Source organism: Ornithodoros turicata, chromosome 10 (assembly GCF_037126465.1).
Source record: "Ornithodoros turicata isolate Travis chromosome 10, ASM3712646v1, whole genome shotgun sequence".
Taxonomy (NCBI): Eukaryota; Metazoa; Arthropoda; class Arachnida; order Ixodida; family Argasidae; genus Ornithodoros; species Ornithodoros turicata.
Window position 1 is genome coordinate 21,827,900 of NC_088210.1, and position 23,958 is coordinate 21,851,857.

General features: G+C 47.4%; 1 protein-coding gene across 1 annotated transcript; it reads left to right on the forward strand.

The window, feature by feature from the left end:
• Window positions 1-425: 425 nt before the first annotated feature.
• LOC135371025 (phospholipid-transporting ATPase ABCA3-like) lies at window positions 426-22,726 on the forward strand. Its single transcript, XM_064604994.1, has 24 exons — window positions 426-934; window positions 2,204-2,464; window positions 3,137-3,222; window positions 3,329-3,478; window positions 4,588-4,870; window positions 4,940-5,140; window positions 5,784-5,962; window positions 6,196-6,309; window positions 7,796-7,913; window positions 9,579-9,733; window positions 11,191-11,346; window positions 12,044-12,254; window positions 12,980-13,232; window positions 14,514-14,563; window positions 14,865-15,040; window positions 15,857-16,155; window positions 16,872-17,335; window positions 18,144-18,269; window positions 18,382-18,591; window positions 18,666-19,153; window positions 19,578-19,765; window positions 20,833-21,006; window positions 21,604-21,814; window positions 22,491-22,726. Exons 1-24 carry the CDS (start codon window positions 646-648, stop codon window positions 22,641-22,643), a joined length of 4,995 nt encoding a protein of 1,664 aa, XP_064461064.1. The 5' UTR covers window positions 426-645; the 3' UTR covers window positions 22,644-22,726.
• Window positions 22,727-23,958: the final 1,232 nt, after the last annotated feature.

The following is a 23,958-nucleotide window of genomic DNA, read 5'->3' on the forward strand; positions in this document are numbered from 1 at the left end:
AGAGACGCGGTTGCCTGTTACAGTTAACTCTGACGGCGGCAGTACATTTTAAGGCTGACTGGCTACGAAGTGGAATTTTTTATATACAATTTGGTCAACTGTCTGCGCGTCAGGGAGCGACATCATTGGCCCGACGTGAGACGCGCATGCCTTTCCTGTGAAGGGCTTCCTTGAAGCCAGACCTCTCAGTGGACAGGCGCTTCATCACGTGGTTCCTCCAAACGGGGTGGGAGACTGGTCGTGACACCAGTAGACTGATGCAAAAATGTCGATAAGTTATATTTATCGAAACACTCGTCTATTCGAGCGGCGTGACGGGGAAAACTCCCCCTGGTTCGAAAAATAACAAGAAGGAAGAAAGAAACTATATATATCTTGAACTAGTAGCATCGTCATAGTCATCTCATTCCAAGGTTGTCCATCCATCCATCCATCCTGGCCAATCTCCCTTGCGGATGCGGTGTCATGGCATGATGGAGGCTGAAGAAGAAGAGACACTTGGTCCACTACACCCCGGAACGATTGCTCGCGACGCGTGATCATAGCGACGTTGAAAAGCGCTAGCGTTCCAGCTTCGAGGCTCCTACAACATTGCCACTTGTTCGTTCCAAAGCTTTACTGTCGCTACAGCTTGGCTCGTACAGGATGGACGAACTGCAGCAGTTCTACGCGCTTCTGTGGAAGAATGTGTACGTCCAGACGCTGCAGCGTCACTACTTGTCTACAGCGCTGGAAGTAATCTTTGTGGCAGTCTGCTTCGCCTATTTCAAGCAAGAAAAGCCGCCCACGGAATGGTTGCATGACGGGATAGTTACCCTTCCCGACGCAAAGCCGACGCAGTGGACTGTGGTTAACCACGTCGATAGTATCGTCTATGGCCCAGCGGATCGTCACAAGAAGTTTCTTGTCGATGTAGGGTTGGCACCATACACATGTGAGCTGAAACTTCGTACATAATGTCTGCGAGTATGTTCGCTTCGCGCACACCACTTACGGATGGAGGAGTTGCACGCGCATATCCGGCATTATGAGAGAAGGTAGCAAAACATTTAGAGGATTGTAAGGGCAATTGCTTTCTTTTGTGGTAAGATACTATTTTGAAGTGCTTACATAATGACCACAACAGAAAGCTTCTGAGGGAGTATCTCCTCCTTCCCAGGAAGGGAACCAGCTTTCTGTCCTCCATACTAGAAACCCAGAGTTTTGGGGGAAACTATACTACGATAACAATCTCTGAAATATATGCAGCGAATACCGACTTGTTTCCAAGCTAATAGACGATCTTAAAAAGATGCGCGCGCCGCCAAGCGCGATGCGCAAGGCAGCATGGGAACTTTGATGGACACTGCTCTGTCGTTTGCTCCGGTTATGGTTTACCCCGGCCAACCCTGGCTGACGCTGCTGCTGCGCACACCGGGAATGTTGTTCTTCCTCCGCCTCTGGCAGTTTAATTCTAAGGCGCTCTAAGTCAGTGGCGTAGCGACGGGGGGGCTAGGGGGGGCTCAAGCCCCCCCTACCTGCCACGACCCGACCGACGCAAATCGTGCAAATCCGAGGAGAAAATAATAAGGGGGGAGGGGGGGACCAGCGTGACGATCGCGAAAGTTCTTGCAGTTCATGACGGCTATCTAAGCAGCACTCGTGAATGATTTTCAAAGTATGAGCTTTTCAAAGTGCTTACAATCTCGTGACACCACCTCACTGGACATGACAGCCTATATATGTAATCGTATTGTGAACGTCCAAATAAATTAATTTTGTTCTTTTTTTTTGTTTGAACCGCATTTTGCGGTGTGGACAAGTATATGTGTGCTGTCTCACCCAGGATCAGTGGGGGGTGGGGGGGGGTGCAAGTTTTCGTATCGAGCCCCCCCTACTTTGGAGGTCTGGCTACGCCACTGCTCTAAGTTCCCATCATCCCTTGCGTGCCGCAGGTGGCGCTTGCCTTTCTAAAAAGGTATATTACCAGTCAAGGGTTGCCACGTTCAGCTGTTCCGTACGCATCGTTCGGAAGCATAAGAATACTCCCCCTCACCCTCAATGTCTGTTCGAGGACGCTCCTAGGTTACAGCTAGTCGTTCTATAAGACCTGCATATCTGCAGTCGCTCTTGCTGTGTTTCATTAGCCTCTGGTTGCCACTCTTCTTGCTATGAACACGGAAGTTCTGGTGTCACAGTCGTTGTACCTTCCCGTATGCTTCAGACGAAGGGAGCTCTTCAGACGCAACAACCACGGAACAAGGACATCGTTTTCCAGCAGCAAATATCCACGCTTACGGGACACAGGAAGCTGTGGAGAAATCCTGCGCACCTTCAAACAGTAGTCTCTGCTTCTTTGTGAACAGCCGTGGATGGTCCTTCGACATGACGAGCTATACCACAGTGTGGAGCGATACTCCACGACGAATGCTGGAACTAGGTTTGAACGGTTCATCCAGCACCGAGAGCGGCTTCAAATATCCCGGTGAGGCAGGACCAGACCAGTGAGCTCTGCGGTGCTGCTGTTGTAGAATTCAGGGATGTAGTTCCGTATCGAGACCAGACTTTTTTAAGAGAAAAAAGCAAAAACAATACAAACAAATTAAACGCTTTTACGTAACAGAGGAACTAATTAGTAACGAAATTAAACAGGAATGACCGTCGTATATTGCGTGAAACGTATAAAAATTTTATCGCCCGTTTCTTGAAGGCGATCCGCCATCTTTACTAAAGACCACCTTATCTAACCGGCAGCACAGTCTCCACGCGCGCACTGCCCAGTGCGTGCCAGGGGGGACCAGACCCCCCAATCTGTCAAATCCAAACTGACCCAGCGAGCCCAATTCAACGACTCTACCTTTTGCAAGATGGCAAGTTTCGAATCTGTTAGGCTTAGCATTCCCGTGTGTTTCCCGCGGTAGAAGTGTATCAGACGGGGTTGTTGAAATGCATATAAAAAAGTTCTAGTCCACAAAATTTAGTAATTCGTACATTTTTAGATTCAGTATATCACCTTCTTTCACTTCTATGCAATATTTACCTTCCAAACACTTTCAGTAGTTTAAAAAAACGAGTGGTCCCGATACGGAACTACGGCCGAATTGGGATTCAGTTAACGTGTGATGAGTTTTGTTAACGGCAAGGTTTTTCTGTGCAGGTATCAACGATCGCATTATTGCCTTTAATATTCCCAATGCGCATTTGAACTGGGCGCACCGGGGTAAAAGATCACGACTGCGTCCAGTATGTCGGTCTCTCGCATATCTTTCAGAATACGCCTGTGCCGAAAAGCTGAGACGCGACAGAACGAACTGTTGTGACATGCCTTCCGCTTTCTTTTCGACTCTAGGTATACACGCGCGCCTTTCCGCCCATAGTGCTCCCGAAGAACGTGGATCCTTACCGACCAGACTTCGGACTCCTGTTAGCCGCAGCCTTCTTGCTGCCTTTCTGTCTCCGGATCAGCACCGTCGTCGCGGAGAATTCCTCCGGGACTAAAGTAAGAACGAGAGGAGCATATGGGTGCGGAAGCACGTACCTTGAATGTAGTGTTGCGTGGGAAATTAAACTAAATCGATAAGGTCTGCGAGACGTGTTCAATTTAGACCGTAGGAAAGTCGTGTCACGGTGGACAGTGGTGTTGATGTCGCACCGGTCTTGATGGCCCTTGATGGCCCACCGTAACCTAGCGAAGAAGCCATCATGGCGAATGTATTGTGCCAGAGGAAACTATGGATGCCGGTGGTTCATATCATATATGAAACAGAGTATGACTGGAAGTTTCTGATTGTGAGTGGGACCGAATATGAAGGAAGGGCTGCATAGGAACAGCGGGGGAGATCACGTTAAAGAAAAAGAACCACATCGGCAAGCACATTACCGTTTCCGGTCAGCATTGTACAGAGGCGCGAAGTAAGATATCGGAATTTTAATCAGTTCCAACGTTTACACGGCACGTCCAGAGAAGTAGTACTGAGAACCGCCGTAGAAGCCCGTACGGAACTTTTCTTCCCTCCGGGCTGTTGACCCACAATTCGCATGAACCTTTAAACACGTCACACCTAACCCTTTAAATACCATGCCAATGATGAGGACTCTGCCCAGAAGAAGAACAGTCTCTGTTCGAAATATTGGCGGCTTCTGTCCTGAGGCAACTCCCTTCCTGTAAGGGGACACGGTTGTCTAAAATCGACACTCCGTGGTTTATCTCATCTCAAATCTCCGGGTGCTGCAAGACTTTCTTTCGAGTAATACAATACAATACAAATACAATATTGGCACAACACTTTCAAGCGCAACCCAGGTAATATGGGACGGCGAGGTACTGACAGGCGATTTTAGCTAACCGTGTCCCCAACATGCATACATGGCTGTGAGGACGGGAGAAAAAAGGCTATAGAGCTGTGATATCCCGCGCCCACCAACTGGCATCCAGGTGTCTGAAGCTGCATGGGCGTCCCATTTAGTATTATATGCATTCCCATTCAGCTGTTCTATGGCTGTTGACTTGACAATCCCGTGACTATACTTCCTTGACATGCACTTCGTGTGTCGGGGACGGCATTTATCTATTACCAACTTTAACCACTACTATTCTCTCGAGTCCAGGCACGTCTGGAAGGCATGGGCGTCTCCGTTTTCTGGCTAAGCCACGGTGTGTCCTGCTTTCTCGTCCTCTTCGCAAGCGGCGTCATGGCTTCCATACTGTTACGGAGTTGGCCCCACCGTGTACACCGCGAACAAGCGTACAACCTCTCTGGGACCTTACAATCTCCCGGCTACTATTACGTGCTACCCCATGTGTCGTGGTCTGTCTTGCTGGCCACGTTCTTCATGTTCAGCTGCGTCGTAACTGTACACGCGCTCGCCGTTGCAAGTTGCACCAAGTGGCGTAAGTGGCGACCGCATATGTTAGGGCGTGAGCGTGAGCTTAACGTGTGTAATTGGTGCTTTTCTCCAGCGAGCGTCGCCGCTGCCGTGGGTGCCGCCTATTGGGTCTTCGTCGCAAATGCCATACCGTATCACTTCTACCGACCGAGAACCGCTTCGCTGCACGGCTATCTCTTCACATCTCGTCCACTCAAACTGGCCTTCTGCGTTTTTCCTTGCCTGGCCACGGAGATGGTGCTAAGAATCGCAGCTATGGAACAAGATTTCAACGGTCGGTGTTACTTGGTGGTTTATAGCTGGAGAAAGAACCCAAGCAGCACATAATCTCGGCCCAGTGTTGGCTGGACATGGGCAATACTGGGCATGGGCAAGGGAAAGGCGTGTCTGGAAGTGTGCACAGGAAGGCGTGCTCAGCGGACGACGCGCGGCACGGTGTTCAGGAATTGCGCAGGGCGTTGGTGCATCTGGTTTACAGCATCCCAGGATGTTGCTCTTGGTGGCGATATGACATATCGAATGTGTCTAACAAATGCAGTCATCAGGACCGGGTGGAGAGCAAACAGTTAGTAAGAACGCACGCCTGCAATGGTGCGCACCCCCAGATCGCTTAACCGTTCTGCACCAATGCATTTTATTCTCATTGAAACGAATATATGCATAGCACATCCGATCTTTGATTCGCCATGTGCAGTTGCATTAGGTACATTTTTGGTTGGTTTACATCGCCGCTTGGGCAAAATCTGCTCTTTCCTTAGGTCTAGGCATGTTGGAGAGCTGGGTTTCAATCGTAGCACTGCCATACAGGCTTCAGAACCGATTGTGACTCACCTGCCTGTTAGGGCTAGAGTCACTAGTTAGGGCATCAGGGGAGGTCTTCAAGAATCTCTGATGGGACGATTTGATGGTGCGTGCAGGGTCGGCTGACTGGTCAATCGTTAACCGCCCGGTTCTTCAGCTGGACAACGTGACCATCTTGCAGATCTGGGCTGTGATGACAGAAACCTTTGTCTTCTTGTCTCTGTGGGTCTGGTACTTCAGCAAAGTTCTCTATTGGGTCACCGACGTTCCCTTCCCTTTCCTCTTCCCTTTCATGGTGAGGAAACCTGTCAATTTCCTCACTCAATACTGACGCCGTGAAGTGCAACGCAAATGGAACGTGCTACGTTGGATGTTTTTGATACGGTCTGAAACGTACAGTACTGCTTGACCGCCATGCGCTCATATGAAAAAAAAAAAAAAAAAGGCGAACAAGGTGTTCCAAACAGAAGTGCCGAACGTGTAGCCATTTGAGATTCGAAGTGACGAGAATCTGACGATATTCAACAGGTCGAGTACTGGTTTCCGAAGTGCAAGCCCTCACCACAACTCTCAGGTGACGGAGGGCCCGGGAGGTCCAACGGGGACACGCCGACAATAATTGAGATTAGGGAACTCTCTAAGGTAAGCGCACATGGGCGATTCGTTTTATTACGAAGCACCATTCATCCTGCCTCAATTTATTTCATTTCAGTTCAATTCATTAAATTTTAATTCAGTTTCATGTATTCAAGTCAACTGGATTGAAAATTGAAATTCAGTTCAATTGAATCGGCTCGACAATTAAATCAATTCAATTATATTCCAGTTCAATCCAATCAATACCGGTAATTCAATTGAATCAATTTGTCTCAATTACATCAATTGAACCAATTGAGTTAATTCATTTTCATCTCATACAATTAAATCAATTCCATTTGAACTCAATCCAATCACTCAGTTGAATCTCTTCAATGGAATTTAATCTACATAATTAATTCAGTTCAACTAAATCAGTCGAAATCAATTGAGGTAATTGATTTAATTGTATTGGTTAATTGTATTGATTAATTGATTTTACTGATTTAGTTGAACTGAATTAATTAAATTCGCTCAATTGATGTAGTTGGATTAAATTCAATTGAACAGATTCAACTAACTGAATTGAAGTTAAATTGATTGAATTGGGTTCAAACTGAATTGATTTAATTAATTGAGCTCAAATTGACATTCAATTGATCCATTAAGTCAATTTAGTGAATTGACTCAATTGAATTCAGTCAATCGACTCAATTGAACAAATTCATTTCAAATCAATTGAGCCAAATAAATTCGCGTGAATCAATTCAACTTCAATTTAATTACATCAATTCAGGTAATTCAATTGAATTCATCCAATTGAATCAGTTCGGTCAATTAAACCAATTCAGTTTCAATTAAATTAATTTAATTCATCTAGATCACTTCAGTCCAATTGAATCAGTTCAGCTCAGTTGCGTCAGCTGAATCATTTCGAATTTCAACTACGCCAATTGCATCAATTCAAATCCAATTGAATTGAGTCAACACATTAAGTTAATGAAATGAATTCAGTCAATTCAATTAATTCAATTTCAATTCGATTTCCTCTTTCATTTCACTCAATTTCATTTTTACTCAAGTTCATTTCAATTTAATCTCAATTTACTCAATTTCATTTCGATTTAGCTGTTTTACTCAATTCATTTCGATTTAGCTGTTTTGCTCAATTCATTTCAATTGAACTCATTTCAACTCAATTCAAATCAATTCGTTCAATTTTCGGGGTGCTAAGGAACACCCATTTTGTTTCTCCTTGGGCACACAGTTGGCATAAACCTTTCTTCGCCATTTCTTCTGGCGGATCGAAGCAGAGAGACGCAAGAATCGTTTTTACTTACACGGAACAACGCTGAATCTCCAATCGTTCACTGCGAAAGTCTGGTATTTTTAACGCGGAAAGCTGTAGGAGCATAAGAGGGGATTGGAAGGCCCTGAGAAGAGACATTGAGTAATGCATTGAACATTGTTTTCTTGTTGCATACCTGAATTATCCGTGAATGCCAAAAGCAACATGCAACATGCCTAATACCTGTTTTGTACGTACGCCTAGAACTTCGGCACGTTCCCAGTTTTGGAGGACATCAATTTGAACGTCTTCAACAAAAAGATAACTGTATTTCTCGGCCACAACGGAGCTGGAAAGACAACCCTGGTTAACATTCTGGCTGGTGAGTTTCGTCAAAAGTTTCAACCTCGAACGTGTATTTTTTTTTTACCGCGTGATATGATTTTTGAAAATTACGTGTTAGCGCCGCGAAGCAACTGTGGCTGTGAACGGCCTACAGACGTGAACAAATGGGAGAGGACATCAGGAAGGAGTGAGGGACAGGGGATCAGTTTGCGTCCTGGACCAACTTCATGGGGGAACTGTGCCAACATTTGTCTGGAACGTCTGCCGGAAAATCTCAGACAGCACAGCCGGATTCGAACACGCGTCATCTCCTAGTGGAAGGCGATCATCCTTACCGCTACGGCACGCGAGGTGGTGGTATGAACATACCACATTCAGGAATTCTCCCGCAAAATATTTCCTTCGGTAAGACGCGCATTTCATGAGAAAATTAGTGCCCAAGGACTCTCCCGTTCCCTGCGCCGCGTTGTGACGTCATCTCATCCGAGCACTTTTATTGGGTGCCGCAAAAACGTCTGCTACAGCGCAGGAGCAAGGCGACCCGTCGACTGCTCTGTACCAGACGCACGGCGCCAAATGCAGTCGGAAACAAGAAGGAAAGAAAAAAAAAAGCGCTCCACACTTTCGGGCGGATGAGATGAACGTTGCGTCCTGGCGACCGAGGGAAGACGCTTTTCTGACCCGCGATTTGCAAACTCTCTTGTGCACCAGGGTTGTGCGCTGCACTCGTACCCTGTCTGCGAATACCTGTCCCAGGGCTTCTAATCTTAATTTCTTTCATTTAAGGGGACGGTCCCATCATTTCCAGTCGATTTTGAAACTATGGTGTCATTTTATTCCTCGTTGATCACTGACTACGGTCACTCTTGATCATTGACACGGTATGGGAAATGTCAGGCGAAATGGTGACGTATGGTGGCGCGAAATGTTGACTGTTATTCGATGGACTACATGACAAGAGCAGACGCCGGATGTTGTGAGTGTGCCGGAATTCCCTCTCTGGAAAAAAGTGAAATAGGTATTCCGTAACCCACCAATGAGAGCACGACCAGTCTCGTATGGAACGGCGCCTTTCTCCTCTGAGTGCCGCCATCTTGCTTTTCCTGACGAAGAGTGACGTCGCGCTGATGTCGTTGCCACCGGGGCCTCTGCAGCTGTGCAAAGCAGCGCTGATCCTTCAAATTCGTCTATTTAACATCTAAGCGGTTTTCGTACGAAGAAACTAGCCATGTAGATTTTGTCGGTCGATGCCGAACTTACTGGTATCTGTTTCGTAGATGGGTTTCTGGATGCGACAGTCCCTTTAAAGTAAGATATTCAGCGGACCTTTTTCACGTACGCGTCGTATCCAAGCGGCCTTCCAGCGAACCACGCTCGGCGCACGCCAAAACAAACACACGTGGGTAGCACAGAGGACTAAAACCGATTTGGAGTGGGACTGACGAGCTCGCGCCGTTCGTGCGGTCTCCCCACTGGTCCCCACTTCTATCGGCCTCATACTGCGCCACATAGTGAAGACGGAGATAACCCTCTCCGGTACCTCAAGGTCATGCGCATGCGCAAAGGCCGTAGTGAAAAAAAGGTCCATTCACACGACAGCTTCAATACCAAACTGCCCTTTCGGAAGTTCTCAGGATTAATTAACTGGCGAATACGTCTTCGATGTGGTTTGACGTGATTTGCTGAGAGAAATATGTTTCAGGTGTGTTGCCTCCAACGTCCGGTACCGCTAGAGTGTGCGGATTCGATGTTGTTCAGGATTCAGCCGCAGTTCAAAACTGCGTCAGCGTATGCCCGCAAGATGACATCCTGTACAGCGATCTCACAGTCTACCAACACTTGTACTATTTCGGCCAGGTAAGGTGATCGTTTGGTGAAGCCAGGTGCCTATGGCATTTGACGTTGACGTTTAGGTGGTAGAGCCGAACAGTTAATTGCGGCACTGTAGAGCTGTGTGGCTCCTTCAAAGAAAATTAGAGCTTACAAAACTGGACAGTGAACACGCAATACAAGGGAACATTCCACTAGATGATAGGAATGGTAACCCCGTGGCGAGACAAATAATGGTCGTGACTCATGAACGAGGCACGCTACTAGCAAGTACAGCAATTTTTAAATTCCGTGTTAACGCAACCGTGGCTGTGAGCTGTGTGCAGACGTGGGCAGATGGAGAGAGGACAGCAGGAAGGGGTGGGGACACGGAGGGGGTCAGTATGCGTCCCGGGCCGACTTCAGGGGGAACTGTGCTGACATTCGTCCTGAAAGTCTGCCGGAAAACCCAGGTTTAAAAAAAAAAAAAAAAAAAACTCAGAAACCTCAGAGCCGGTGCGGGGACTCGAACCCGCGTCTCACCTCCCAGTCTGGCGCGCTTCGAGTGTTGCAAGGTACACCACTCAAACCCAAAGGACGTGCATAAGATCGTAAGATAGCATATGTGCTTCGAGTTTTGAGGGGCTTACTCGAGGCGTTACTTATACCTTGGATTGTGTCTCTGTTGGTGTGTCTGCTTTTTTTTTTTTTTGTATTTAAGTAGTTCCACTAAAATTTCCGTAGTTGGTATCGGAGCGCGTCTCCTGTTCCTTCCCTTATTTTTAATTTTTTATATATAATATATTTATAACAGGATGTTTGCTCTAACGTGTGCACAAATTTTATTTGAAGCGAGCGGTAAAAGAAAAACGAGCGCTACTTTTCAGCTACAAGTGGTACTACAGGTGTTACTAGTGAAGCAGTACCTGTTTCTTACTCAAACAGCAGAAAAGTACCACTTGCTTTTCTTTTATCGCTCGCTTTAAGTATAGTTTCTGGACACGTTAGAGCAAACACCCTGTATATTATTTATTATATATTACCAGCTCCCGTGGTTAGGGTGATCGCTTTCCACGCCGAGACTGGGAGGTGACACGGGTTCGAATCCTGTCACCAGCTATGCTGTCTGAGGTTTCCCCTGGTTTTTCCGAAGACTTTCCAGACGAATGTCGGCACACTTCCCCTTGAAGTCGGCCCAGGACGCATACAAACCCCCTCCTTCCTGCTGCCCTCTCTCCATCTGTCCACGTCTGTACGCCGCTCATAGCCACAGTTGCTTCGCAGCGCTAACACGGAATTAAAACAAAAATTATATATTATACTTTTATTATATTTATTTTATTTTAATTTTAATTTAATTTTTTTTTTACTTGGCGCCTACCAACTAGCCAAATTTAATATGCTGTGCTGGGATTTAAAGTGCATAACTTCGCCCGAGATCGCATTTCGCAAGTGCGAACGCAAAGGGAATCGTGTAAGGATTCAGCGTGGCGAAATCCTTGCAGGTACGAGGCATGTCCTGCGACACGCTTTTCCGAGAGATTCACGATGTTCTAGCGCTGCTTGGCTTGACTGAAATGCAGAACGTGCTTCCCCACACGCTGTCTGGAGGCATGCGAAGGAGGCTTAGTATCGCTATTGCCACACTCTACCCCGGCGAGGTCAGTGCTACGAATTCTCTCAGTAGTTTCCTCTTTTCCGCTACATCCGGATTACGATGGTCCCTGAACGGGACGCGACCCTCGGTCGTACTTTTCTTTCAATATGAGGAGCGAACAAGTGCCCATTCGTGGAACCCAGCCCTCCCCTTCCGATTTGTTTCGGTTTCAGTCTGACTAGCAACGTCATGATGACGTTTCTCGGTTAGATGTCTATAGCAATTGTTTAGGATATGGACTCTTGCCCCTTCAGTTTCCTTTTCGATGCTCCTGCCGATAACGGCGAGGCTTCGACGAGAATTTGTGATGGATCTGGGTAAATCCTCAAGGTGCTTGCAGATTCTCTCAAGAAAGTTACATAACTTGTCAGATTTCAGAGTTCAATTCAAGAAATTAAATTACGTACCTTAATTACCTTAAGTACGTGGAAAAAGTTCGCTATAGATAAATAAGTTTCCCCCATATATTTCTGACAAGGAGGACGGTATGGGTGAAGCATCCTCTGTAACAGCTCCGTCGCACAAAAACAAGTGTCTAAATACAGCATTTGCTAGTGTTTCTGTGCTGCCGCCCCTGTTAGAATTTGGCGAAGAGTGTCGGCAAGTACTGGGTAACAATGATCGCACAAGGCTTGTCACGTGACCGCGCACTGTTGTAGGTAATATATAGGGAGGAGATTGCTCATGCCACGTTTCCTCAGGTACTTATCCTGGACGAACCGACATCGTGTCTGGACCCGGCTGCGCGATCTGAGCTGTGGACCATTTTGCTGTCCCTGCGCCTTAAAAGGAGTATGCTGCTCACGACACACAGTATGGAAGAAGCCTACACATTAGCAGACCACATGACCATCCTAGTCAAGGGCAAGGTGGCTTGCTGGGGAACACCGACTTTCCTACGAGCCATTTTCTGTGAGCGGTTCTTATATGCCTGGATATTTTCCCCCAAGTGTTGTATCGGGGATGCGGGTTGGAGTCTGGCCAAGGACTCCAGCAATTTGGTGGCCTGGTACGAAACAACCGCAACCTAAGCTTACTTGGTGCCTCCGCTTCCTCATCGCTCGCTACGTAGACATAATGTCTTCTGCTTCAGCCGACTTCAAACCCAGGCTTCTTGTGGCTACAAGCGGCTGCCCATGCGGCTCATAGCGACTCGTGCCCATAGCTATACGGTCGCCGAATGTCGTGATTGGCGGACTCTTATAGACTTGAGTCAGGTCGTTTTAGTGATCAGGCATTAAATGTAGGTGGCGCTGGCAGCAGTCGGGTATATCCTGCGGCGCAGCTACAAGATATTCCTTGGCAGACGACTGAAAAAGATGCAGACGGGTGTCGTCTGCTATGTGCGCAGTACGCCACTCCCGATATTCCGGCATCGTGCGGATGCTCAACATAGCACGCGGTGGAACATCTGCCCCGTGAGCTTTTTTCCTTTTTCCTTTTTCTTCCACTAATATATTTCGTGGTGACTCGCGTACACGGATTGACTACGTCACAGTCTTTGTCTTTAGTTCAATTAGTTAAACAGGCTGAGGTTTCCGCGTCCCCCATGAATTTGCATTGCTGTTCCGCGACGTAGAAGCCAGGAGCTCATCTGCCCCCTCATCCTTTGTCTGTTTGCATTCTATGCTTTGCAGCTGGCGGATATGAAGTTCATATGGAGAAAGACGTTTCCATGGCTCGGGTGCAAGAGATAATGGAGATTATCGAGCAGACCTGCCCTGACGTCAGGATCAAGAGCGAAACGCCAACGGAACTGAGGATTGCTTTGGGTTCTACCGACTGCGAGGGGTTCGATGTAATGTTTAGCGATCTGGAACAAAAGGCCTTTATCCTCGGAATACGAAGAATGATCCTCTACACTGTCTCCATTGAAGAAGCTTTTGTGAAGTAAGGCGCTAAGCATTTCGCATGCCGTTATATATGTGTAACATAGTAAAACAGACTGAACTGGAAGGCAGTGTGGAACGGTTTTTAAATGGTGTTTGCAGTAATGCCCTTAGTGCTAAGCATCGCAAGGAACGAGCTATATTCCTACGAATTTGCCGGTGGATCAAATAGGGAGTAGGAAGTAGGAGTGTCAAAATGGGAAAAAAGCTGTATATATGTGTGTGTGTGATGGTGAAACCTCACCGAGGCAGAGGCATAAGTGGAGATGTAAAGGGGAGATAAAGGGGTAAATGTAAATGATATGAAATTGAAGTAGTTCAAGGTAATTAAAGGGCACTTGAAAGTAATAGAGACCAGAGGAGAACAACCGGAAGTCGGGTTCAGACAGCCCCCTCCCCCTCCCCCGTGACGTCATGCGAACACCGAGACCGGAACCGAATCGAAAATCGTTGAGGACTGAAGCGCTTCTGGGATCCGGCGCGATGCGTACGGTCGATTTGTCGGCGGCTGCGTGATGGACGGCAAGGAACCGGTCAGAGCCAGGCCAGAAGGTTCTGGCCAGAAGGCCAGACCGGGAACCGGAGAAAGAGACCGGTACGATACACGCGTGACACATCTTTTGTCGAAAATGGAACAAGGAGGCAGAATTCTGTGATAACATTTACATTGCCTCTGAAGGGTGGGTGCTCTTTTTGACGAGAGATGACGTCGCCTGTATCGTAGCTGTTTTCTTTTTCTCCGGTTCCCGAAAGCGCTTCCTGGCCTAGCTCCGACCGGTTCCTTGCCGCTCCACCACACAGCGACCGACCGATCGATCGTATGCGTCACGCCGGTTCGCAAAACCGAATCGAAGCCAAAACCATGCCGATCCAGTACTTCGTCCTCCCTCTTTATAGTTTTTCTTTCTGACTTCGCTTCCTACTTCCACTAACGGAGGGAGTCCTAGTAGATAGCGAAGGTGTTCGCGATAACTGTTCCTAAAACCACGATGGACCAATCGCGCCGTTCCTTTGAAATGACTGACACAACGTTACTGAGCTCGGATTGGGCAGCTTCCTTTATCGCATCGTTTTTGTGTAGCGTGCTTCGGATTCACTAAATTTTGCGTTCATCGGTAGAAAAAGGTGATGGGGCTGAATGTAGACCGAGGATGAAGGGTCAAGAAGTGGGAAAATATGTAAACGAACACAACGTTCCACAACGTCTTGCTGGTGTGTATAAATGTGTCAAAAAAAAAAAAAAAAAGGAAAACGCCACATAATAGAAAATTTGTCATTTCAGCGTCAACCTCAGGGAAACTACCATTGTTAGGGGTGAAAACATCACAGTCCGTAAGTTTTTATATGTTGCGGAGAAACGTACGGTGTTGTAAGTGGCCCTAACACCGCCAAGGCTACCGCACGATGCAACATTTTCTTTGCGTACACTCCCGTCACATGCAAAGTGTAACAACACCCGCTGATAACCTCATATTGTAACGGATCCTATAAGATGACGTTTAGGTTGTCTCCAATTGGATATCAAATATAACCATCGGAGGAAATAGTGATCTCCGTCGACTACGACGGAACACTTTGTCCACTTCCCTTGGCTTCAGGCTGCGTGCTCAGTCAGCGTTATTTGCGTTCTTAGCGGAAGACGTGGAAGTCATCCTCATGCACAGAGCCCGGCAGCCGAAGGCTCTACAGCGCATTCGAGCTCTTATCACGAAGCGTGTGATGAACTACTGGAGAGCTGTGGTACCTTTCATGCTTGGAGCCTTGCTTCCAGTAGTTGTGCTCCTGGCGGTCATTCACCAGAAATCACGGGTAACGTACATGTACTAGACCGTCGCATTACGTCTCATAAGAGAAATCAGTTGAGAATCAGTTGGCTCCAGCATATAGGTAAATCCGCAGTACGTAATACAAACGTAAGAGCTTTGAGCCGGGGTCATATGACAATGTGACAAGTCTCAGTCCCATTTCCGATTCTAGGCTACCGCGTGCTACGACTTAATTGTGATGAGACTGACCCCCCAACAACACCGAATGTCCTCTGGATGTACGAATAATGTCCTGACTAATCCGTACGTCCGATGGATATCCCTCAGATATCCATCGGACGTACGAATTTGTTAGGGCATTATTCGTACATTCAGAGGATATTCGGTGTTGTTGGGACAACACTTATCATTGGAGTCGCACTTTCACATCACTCTTAAGCTAGGGCCTGCGCAAGGATATGTCGAATAACGCAACCGTCTTATGGCTACAGTGCTCCCGTGCTTACAAATGACCCGGAAATATTCACGTTCACCAATAAGAAACCAAGTACGCCTTAAATGCTGTTGGCCCTGTTGGTAAAGAATGTTTGCAATTTAATGTGACTAACGTAAAATGAAACAAAAGCCTCAGGTATGGCGAGCCGGCGGTATTTCGAACATGGACTGTTCTTCAAATCAGAGCAGTCATTTTAAGGAACTGTTTAAATAGAACTCTCATTCGCCGGACCACTGGATTCTCTAAAAGAGTTGCCAAGGATTTTACTAAGCGTAATGAGGTTCCATGTGTAATGATAAGTAAGCAAAAAGGGATTGTCTCTGGCTTCTCCGGACCTAAGAACGTCGGTCTGATGTCTTGCAGCAATTTGACGCTCTCTTCATGGATACGGATGAACATCCCAAAGAACCGCACAAACTGAGTACGGGCGTTCTAAGTTCCGCCATGGTTGACTACTACCCGGACGGAGAAGTCTTTCTTCATTATGACACGGAAAGCACGGAACTGGCTAATAACTACTGCCTGCCTGTCCTTCTACGGGACACTGCTCAAGTGGACGTCCTCACGGACCCGTCCAGTGACCTCCTTCGCCAAATACCCGGCGTGAACTTAAGAGGGGATGCCTACAAGTACGTCCTTGGCATCAGCATCAAGCAGGATAGGTAGGTACTTGCTCTCAAAGATTGGCGGCATCCAATGCGACCGCTCGAGAAGCGCGCGCGTACCTATCGTGGACGTGTGGATGCGGAACGGGTCCGATCGTAGGGCTCCGTATATGCGCGGTATGATGCGCACTGCTACATTTTTCTGTACCGATTCACTGAATTGTAGTCCACAACAGTTCTCGCGAATGCTCCACTGACAACATTTGCATTCACATCCTTCGGACAGCGACGCCAGTCCGCGTTGCAACGTGCACTATATTTTTCACCGGGATCGCTCCATGGCATGGCACACGCAGCATGCACGCGCCTGCGCGACGTTCACTGCTTAGCGCCGAAGCAAGAAAATGTCCGGTATAATTTTGATTGTAGTTTGGTAACAGAATCAAAGAATTAACGAAATTACGAAATTAACTTGGCGTGTAACGCAATTTGAAGTGAACTTGTTTTTGCATTTTAGTGCCCCTTTAAAATGACATTTAAAGAACTGTCTCGTTCAATCTGGGCATTCTTGCACGAACGTTGGGAAAATTCCTCAGTGCTGTCCTCAGTGCTGTCCTCAGTGGCTCTGCGAACGAACAGCATTGAGGGTAGTAGCGTGTGCCTGAGGCGCTACCGAGGACCTACCGGGCAATCGGGCTCTGAATCCATTCATTATTTGGCTGTTGGTTGTCTTGAGTGTGACCCTCAAACAGTACTTGCACCGTATTGTATAGGGTCGAGGCCTGGTGGAATCCATACTTCCCCTACAGCGAGCTCATCTCGACGTACATTGCCTTTACTGTCCTCCTCCGTGCCACGACTGGAGACATCGACGCCAACGTGTCTATGACGCAGAAACTGCGGGTCGCATTGACCAATGGCACTGTCTTGCTCCCTCTTGAGGACAACGCTACGGACGCTGAAGAAGACATGCTTATCTTCGCCAAAGGGATAGGGCTCGTGCAAGATATCCTACCTCACGTATCGGATGGATCGGCGCTTATAGCATCCAGCGCTGTTGTCTTCATCATTCATGAAAGAGCGTCGGCCAGCAAATCGATGCAGCTGATGACAGGCGTGCCAGCCCCTCTCTTCTGGTTGTCGAGTTTCCTGTTCGATGCCGCGGTTGCCATGACGACGTGGATCATCCTGGGGATTGTGTATGCCCTCCACTTTGATCTACTACCTGGAAGTGCTGGTAGGTCATGTAAGGAGTGACGTTGTTTGCGCTGGTGTCGCACACACAGCACTAGTCCTAAGTGGGGCAGATGTCTATGCCCTACGTTATTCTGGGCCACCGTTACCTGACTATAAGACCAGTTTCCCTTTCTGGGCTCTCAGCGCTATCTTGCCATGCCATTTTCCGGTAGCATTGCAGCTACCGCAACGTGGCACTCAAGCGGTTGTGGTAGAAAGAAGGGAACTTGAGACGTTTGAGACGTTTTCTCCTACACCTAAGAGGACGCTTATAAACATGGCCTTTGGAATACAGAAGAGCATAGAAATCGGGTGCCACAAAGTCGTGTGATGGGTACTTACGGGGCTGTAGTCCTTGTCTTGCTGTAGTGCGTCAGATCGTGAGTAATCCTTAAAGGGGCACTAAAATGCGAAAAGAACTTGTTCTCAAATTTATCTTCACGTCCTTCGGACAGCGATGCCAGTACGCTTCGCGACGCGCACTATTTTTCACTGGGACTGCTCCGTGGCGTGGCGTGCGCGCACACCGATGCATGAGCTGAAGCGTCGTTCACTGCTTAGCGTCGAAGCACAAAAGAGTGCGGTATATTTTTGGATGTAGCTTCGTAACGGAATCAAAGTTTTGAATTATAATCAGTACGAAATTAACATAGCGTGTAATGTAATTTGAAGTCAACTTGTTTTTGCATTTTAGTGCCCCTTTAAGAGCATACTCGCGCGCGCAAGACGGAAGACCGCGTCAATCGCGTTCTTTGTGAGGGGTCTCTTTGAGGTCTGTTCGAATAACCGAAGGACACATGTCGTTATAGCTGCTCTCTTGGCCTTGACGTCAGCCTTCACAGCTGCCAGCACCAACACCGTGTATGTACTCTCATACTTCGTCGACAAACAATATGCTGCTTACGCAGGTGCTTTCATCTTCTTCTCAGTCTCAGGTAAGCACAGCGTGTCTTACGTGTATCTTGGTCACTTTTTACATCTGTTCGATATCTGTACGAACTCTACATCATAATATGTCACATTGACAGCGTTAACGTTCCCTTCTAGGGCACATAATAGCCACTGTACCGGAAGGCGTCGTCCGTTCCTTCATGTTGGTTCTTCCTGGGTCAGCTTTGCGAGAGGGTCTCCGGAAAATATTGGCCCTTGACATCCAGAACAGAGAATGCCTTTCTCGAAGCGCCGGGCGAGTATGGTGGTGTCCTATCGACAACAATCTCGTTGATAGCTATCAGGGCTTGGCCTACTGCTGCGAGCGTAAGTAGTCATGACCGTAGCGTCCGTAAGGTACTTGTACCACGGGAAGCTGCATATTGCTTCGTCCCCACCAGACGAGAACGCCACGTCAGACATCCCTGCTCTGGTCAACCCGTTCAGTTTCGAGACAGACCTGGGGATAATCACGGAGCTTGTCTTCATGATAGTCGGGGCCATTTGCCTTTTCGCCTGGATTTCAATTTTGGACAGCGCATGGAACTACGTGGCGGACAATCCGCCAAACATAGCCAGCGTGGAGCCAAATGTCGAAGCAGAACGTCAACTCATCCAGGGGCTCGTGGCAAAAAAGAGCTTTTTGGGGTACAGCGCCGTCGTCCACGGACTATACAAGTCTTACATGCCTTCTATGAAAGAGCACGGAGCGGCCATGTTAGCCGTGCGGGGTCTTAGCTTCACCGTGAAACCCGGGGAATGCTTCGGACTGCTGGGAGAAAGTGGCGCGGGAAAGTCAACGACGTTTCGCATGCTTGCTGGTGCGTTGAGACCTAGCAGCGGAGATGCCTACTCTGGCGGAGTCGTTATGAGCGAGGATCTTAGCAAGGTACGACAATGCCTCATTACTTCCTCGGTTCCTCTTAGCATCGTTCGTAGCACTCGAAACACTTTGCAACGCCCTGGGCATGAGCGAACATAAACATGCACGGCTAGAATGCTCCACGTAACTGAGCCTTTAACTGGCCTAAAAACAGCTCCAGCAAATATTACATAAAGAGCTACTCTATTTTGTTAATGATGATTCACAAGCCGATCATGGCTGCCGCTCTTTTTGATGGCGACGGTCACCATGACCTGTCCAGACGCCATGACCATGACTGTCATGACGCGGTACCAGGACCTGTCCAGAGCATAGATAATGTAGATCTCCATATTGCGCTTCCGTTTCCAAACGCGATTTGCTTGTGGCCGTCGCAAGTTATTTCGTAATACTGACTACGTAATAATACACTCTCGTGGCATATATGCAGTGGCGGGCACGCATCGGCTACTGTCTCCAGGGAGAGGGACTGTTAGACATGATGACCGCTACGGAGATCCTGTACTTGTTGGCCCGTCTTCGTGGCGTACCCGAAGACAGCATTGCGCGCTGCGTCCAAGCCGTCGTCCGCCTCGTCGATTTGGAAAAGCGTTCCGGTGCGATATGCAGATCCTTAAGGTGAATACCTTCATCTGTGAACGTACAAAAATGTAGGAGTGTAGCACTAAAGCAACATTTCTACTTTATGATTGCTGTCTGTAGACCTGGGACCTGCTGTCTGTAGATAACGAGGAGCCATTGTTGGATGCCTATATAACCACAGCACGTCTTTCACTCTTCGAGTTGTACGCAGTGCGACCAGATATTTGTGATACAGGCCGCAAAAACCTTGCTTTAGTGCTAATCTTGGTTTTAAAAAATGATGGGCCCAGTAGTTTCTTAACCGGGTCACTTATGGTAGTGTGTTTTGTGCTTTCGAAATGATTACTGCCGTATTCTCGCTCAGCCCTGAGGGATCCCTCGAGCTTCGAGGGAGCGGGGGCTCCCAGTACACTCTCAGAAAAAAAAGGAGTACTTTTACTCCTTTTGGGGAGTAATTGCATTGCCACAAAAAATAGTCCCTTTCGGGAGTAAATGCACGGGAGTAAATGAATGTCACAGAGTGAAGACCGCATTTCACGCGCTGTTGTAAGAGTCCCAGATACATAATTGGTGCGCATTCATGAAAATAATTTGAAGCAAACCGTCAACGGTGATATATCGAGTGATATAAAATCTTGCGCCATACTAGGGCACAATTTGCGAAGAAAGATGCGCTAACTGTTTCTTACTCTGTGTGGCTGGAAAATTGCTACGTTGTCTGAGTTATACAGCCTTATGTCGTTCAAATTGACCAAGGACACATATATACGTAGACTGTTGCATTCAGGAGACCATTCGCGAAGTTTAGTGACAATTTGCAGTCCTGGGGAGTAAATGTCGGGACTAAATGTTGGGTTAGGGGACTAAAATGGGGAGTAATTGCAGACTAGGGGAGTAGAAGCTGCAATTACTCCCCGTTTTACTCCTTTTTTTCTTAGAGTGTAGCGGTGGCAATGCATTTGGGACATGTGCGTGCGCGTGCGCGGTCTCTGGTGGGTAGTCCTGCAACACTGCCCAAAGTCAGAGACATGCGGACCGCAGCCTCCCTTGTGCCACCATTCTCTTTCCCCATATCTTATCTTTATCGTAATTTCCGCTTTCAGCCGGAGCAATAAACGTAAGCTATCCATAGCCATGTCCCTTGTGGGAATCCCGCCGTTGGTGTTACTCGACGAACCAACCAGCGGGCTGGATGTGTACACTCGAAGAAGAATCCTTGCCTCCGTGAGCGCTATCAAGAGCGCCTCTGGAATGTCCCTCCTCATCACATCCCACGAGTAAGGCTTCCTAATACATTTTGTAGGAGGTAAGCTCGTAGGTTTCCTCAGATGGGGTCCGGCAGGGTCGAAGGAAGCGGGACAGTTTTCCCAAGACTATAGGTATAGAACAACTATCACAAATATCAGTGGTGAGGCCCTCACCCTGACGGGAGCACGGACGTCACGTTCCACGTGACCTTGCGACGGCACCCACTCGAACGTTGCCTACCTGTGCACAGCTGACGATGGCCCGTTAAGGCTAGAAACAGCTGTCCGGTACTGGTACGACGACGTTTGAGTACTCATATCACAAACGGCTGCGCCACCATTTCCTTTTCGGCCTTTCCATCCGGCCTCCGTGGATCACGTGACATTATAGACGACGTCATATTGGGATCCACAGATGACATAGTCCGTGCAGGGCCTCTAGATTTGGAACCTCTGAAACAACACACAATCTGGGAATGCCCTCGCCTAACACGGAACCAATCTCCTTTATGCGTCGTAACTAGTGTTGACTGAGTCGGAGGTTGTGGACTCAACATTATGAGAGCGTGCAAAACGGTTGAAATATTGCAAATGCTGCTCGAAGCGTGACTTATTATATTGATGCAGCATGGATGAATGCGAGGCGATCTGCGACCGTATTGCAATCATGCAAGCCGGACAGCTGCGTTGCCTGGGGAACCTCATTGAACTGAAGTCCACTTACGGTAACGGGTACTTGCTCTCGGTTGCCGTACCTTCCGTTGGCGGAGACGCCCGCGTCGATGAAGCAGTCCTGGCCACGTTCCAGACGGACGTCCTTCTCAAGGAAGTTCTCAAGGTTGGTCCACGTATTCCGCGGCGCAGCCGCAAGGTATTCGTAGCAGACAAGAAAAAACGCAGACGGTGTCCTCTGCTATATCTTGGCCATATCTGGCTTCAGATTATTAACAAACAGGATTACAAATTTACTGAGCTGCTATGATCCAATGAAATGTTTAGTGTTGCACAGGTAGAACGAACCCTGGTAAACGCTTCTCAGTGGACCATGTGATGGTCTACTTGCAACCTTGGTGACGAGCAGAAACAATGTTTTGTCGGCTCCGGACAGCCTTTCAATGCGACAAATGAAGTGAAGTCTAGGACAGCGTAGGACTGCATGTTACTCCACTTCCGGTGCACGCGCACGTCTCCAAGGAGTAAAGCGGATAAGGCTAGGTGGAAAATGACGGAAAATGAGTTTGAGGGACGGAGAAAGGACGACACGTTTAAAAACTATATCCTAATGGTCCTTTCCATGCCCCTCAATATTTATACGTGCCATATGCAGACTGCACATTCACCACTGATATGTAAACCGTAACCATAATTCTTCTTAGGCGCCTTTTCACGCTTATATTGTGTTCTCCTGTTTGCGTGTTCTAGCTCCAGAAGAGTTATCTTCCGTCTCTAATTACAAGATCGATAGGAGAGCGTTCGCTGAGCCGTTAACAAAGGGCAACATCTTTCCTCAACAGGACAATCTCATCTACCATCTGAGCGATAGGCTGACTCTGAGCAAGCTTTTCGTGAGGATCAACTACCTTCGGCAACAGTACGACATCAACAACGTGCTTGTGTCTTGCAAATCACTCGAAGATATATTCATGCTGGTCACAAGGACTCAATGATTTATACCTACTACGGTCTTTTTTTGCTGATAGGAAACATATCCGAAAGAGCTGTTCTGAATAGACATCATTTTCACTATTGACGTGGCTGTGTGTGCGCATTCTTATTCTGGGGTAGCTTTCTGTGCGACAGTTTCCTTGTTCGCCTGATACCTGTGTAGTGACAACGTGCGAGATGACGAAGGCCGAAGCCCGAAGTCTGGTGAAGCCAGAGCTTGGGCAATGAAGAAGCACAGAGATATAAACTTGGTGGAGCGGTAGAAATCTGGGGAAGGTCAGGGAATGATAACGGACGTATTTTCGTTACCGTTTCCATTTTCGTTACAGCCATATTTTCGTTTCCGTTATCCGTTCCTGATACCAGGTTTTAATTTCGTTTCCGTTACTGTTTCCGGTAATGGAACGGCTGTTAGAGCTGCGGGAAGACAGTCCGTCCGGCTTTGTCAGCACCCTGTTTTGCCCAAGTGCATGCACTACACAAGTAATTTTACGTCGTTGGGTTGCGCACATCTTGCAAGATTTTTAAAGAAGTGTAGGAACATGTCTTCAGTCAGTCTTCCCTCTTCAGTCACTCAGAGTCCAGCAACCCACGATGGGCGTAACCTTCATTCAATGCTGCATTCATAGGCGGACTCTCCCAGAAGTAAATAATACTGCCATAGCCACGATGCAGACTTGTACGTATCTTGAGTACGTACTCAAAATACAGTATTTTAAATACTTTTTCCAGTATTTTAGTACTCTACTCAATACTTTTTTGCGACAAGTATTTTTAATGTATTTAAAATACTTTTTTCGGTATTTGCTACTCAGTACTCAAAATACTTTCCTCTCTCGTCAAGCCATATCCAGCACGCTTCCCGCCGTGCCGAGATTTTCAGCTCACTGGAATTTAATCCCCTTTTTCTTCCTTTTCCTTTTTCGGGAATTCGTGAGTCAGAAAACCATTCCTATTCATATCGCCAGGTGAATCCCCAGGGGATTAGGTACAAGATAATCCCGGCATTTATTTCATTGGTCATCAAAGCAATAAACATGTGCCAGAGGTTGAAAGAGCCGAACCGACATACAGGAGGGATTACGAAATTTTGGGTCAGAACATATCAACAAAGTTTACTTGGGTTCACCAAAGTTCACCAAACGTTACTTGACACAAAGACGTTGCAAATGAAAGATATGAATGGCCGTGAAGTATTTAGTACTCTATTTTAAATACTTTTTCCGTAGAGTATTTAGTATCTTATTTTAAATACTTTTGCGCAGTATTTTGTACAAGTCTGCCACGATGAAATGAAGTAAAAAAAAGAAAAAAACA

Bases quoted from the DNA above. Each gene is read 5' to 3' on its own strand.
- LOC135371025 (XM_064604994.1), top strand. From the start codon at position 646: ATGGACGAACTGCAGCAGTTCTACGCGCTTCTGTGGAAGAATGTGTAC. The intron at 4,871-4,939 runs GTAAGTGGCGAC...GCTTTTCTCCAG, and splicing joins TGCAAGTTGCACCAAGTGGC to CGAGCGTCGCCGCTGCCGTG. The intron at 11,347-12,043 runs GTCAGTGCTACG...ACGTTTCCTCAG, and splicing joins CCACACTCTACCCCGGCGAG to GTACTTATCCTGGACGAACC.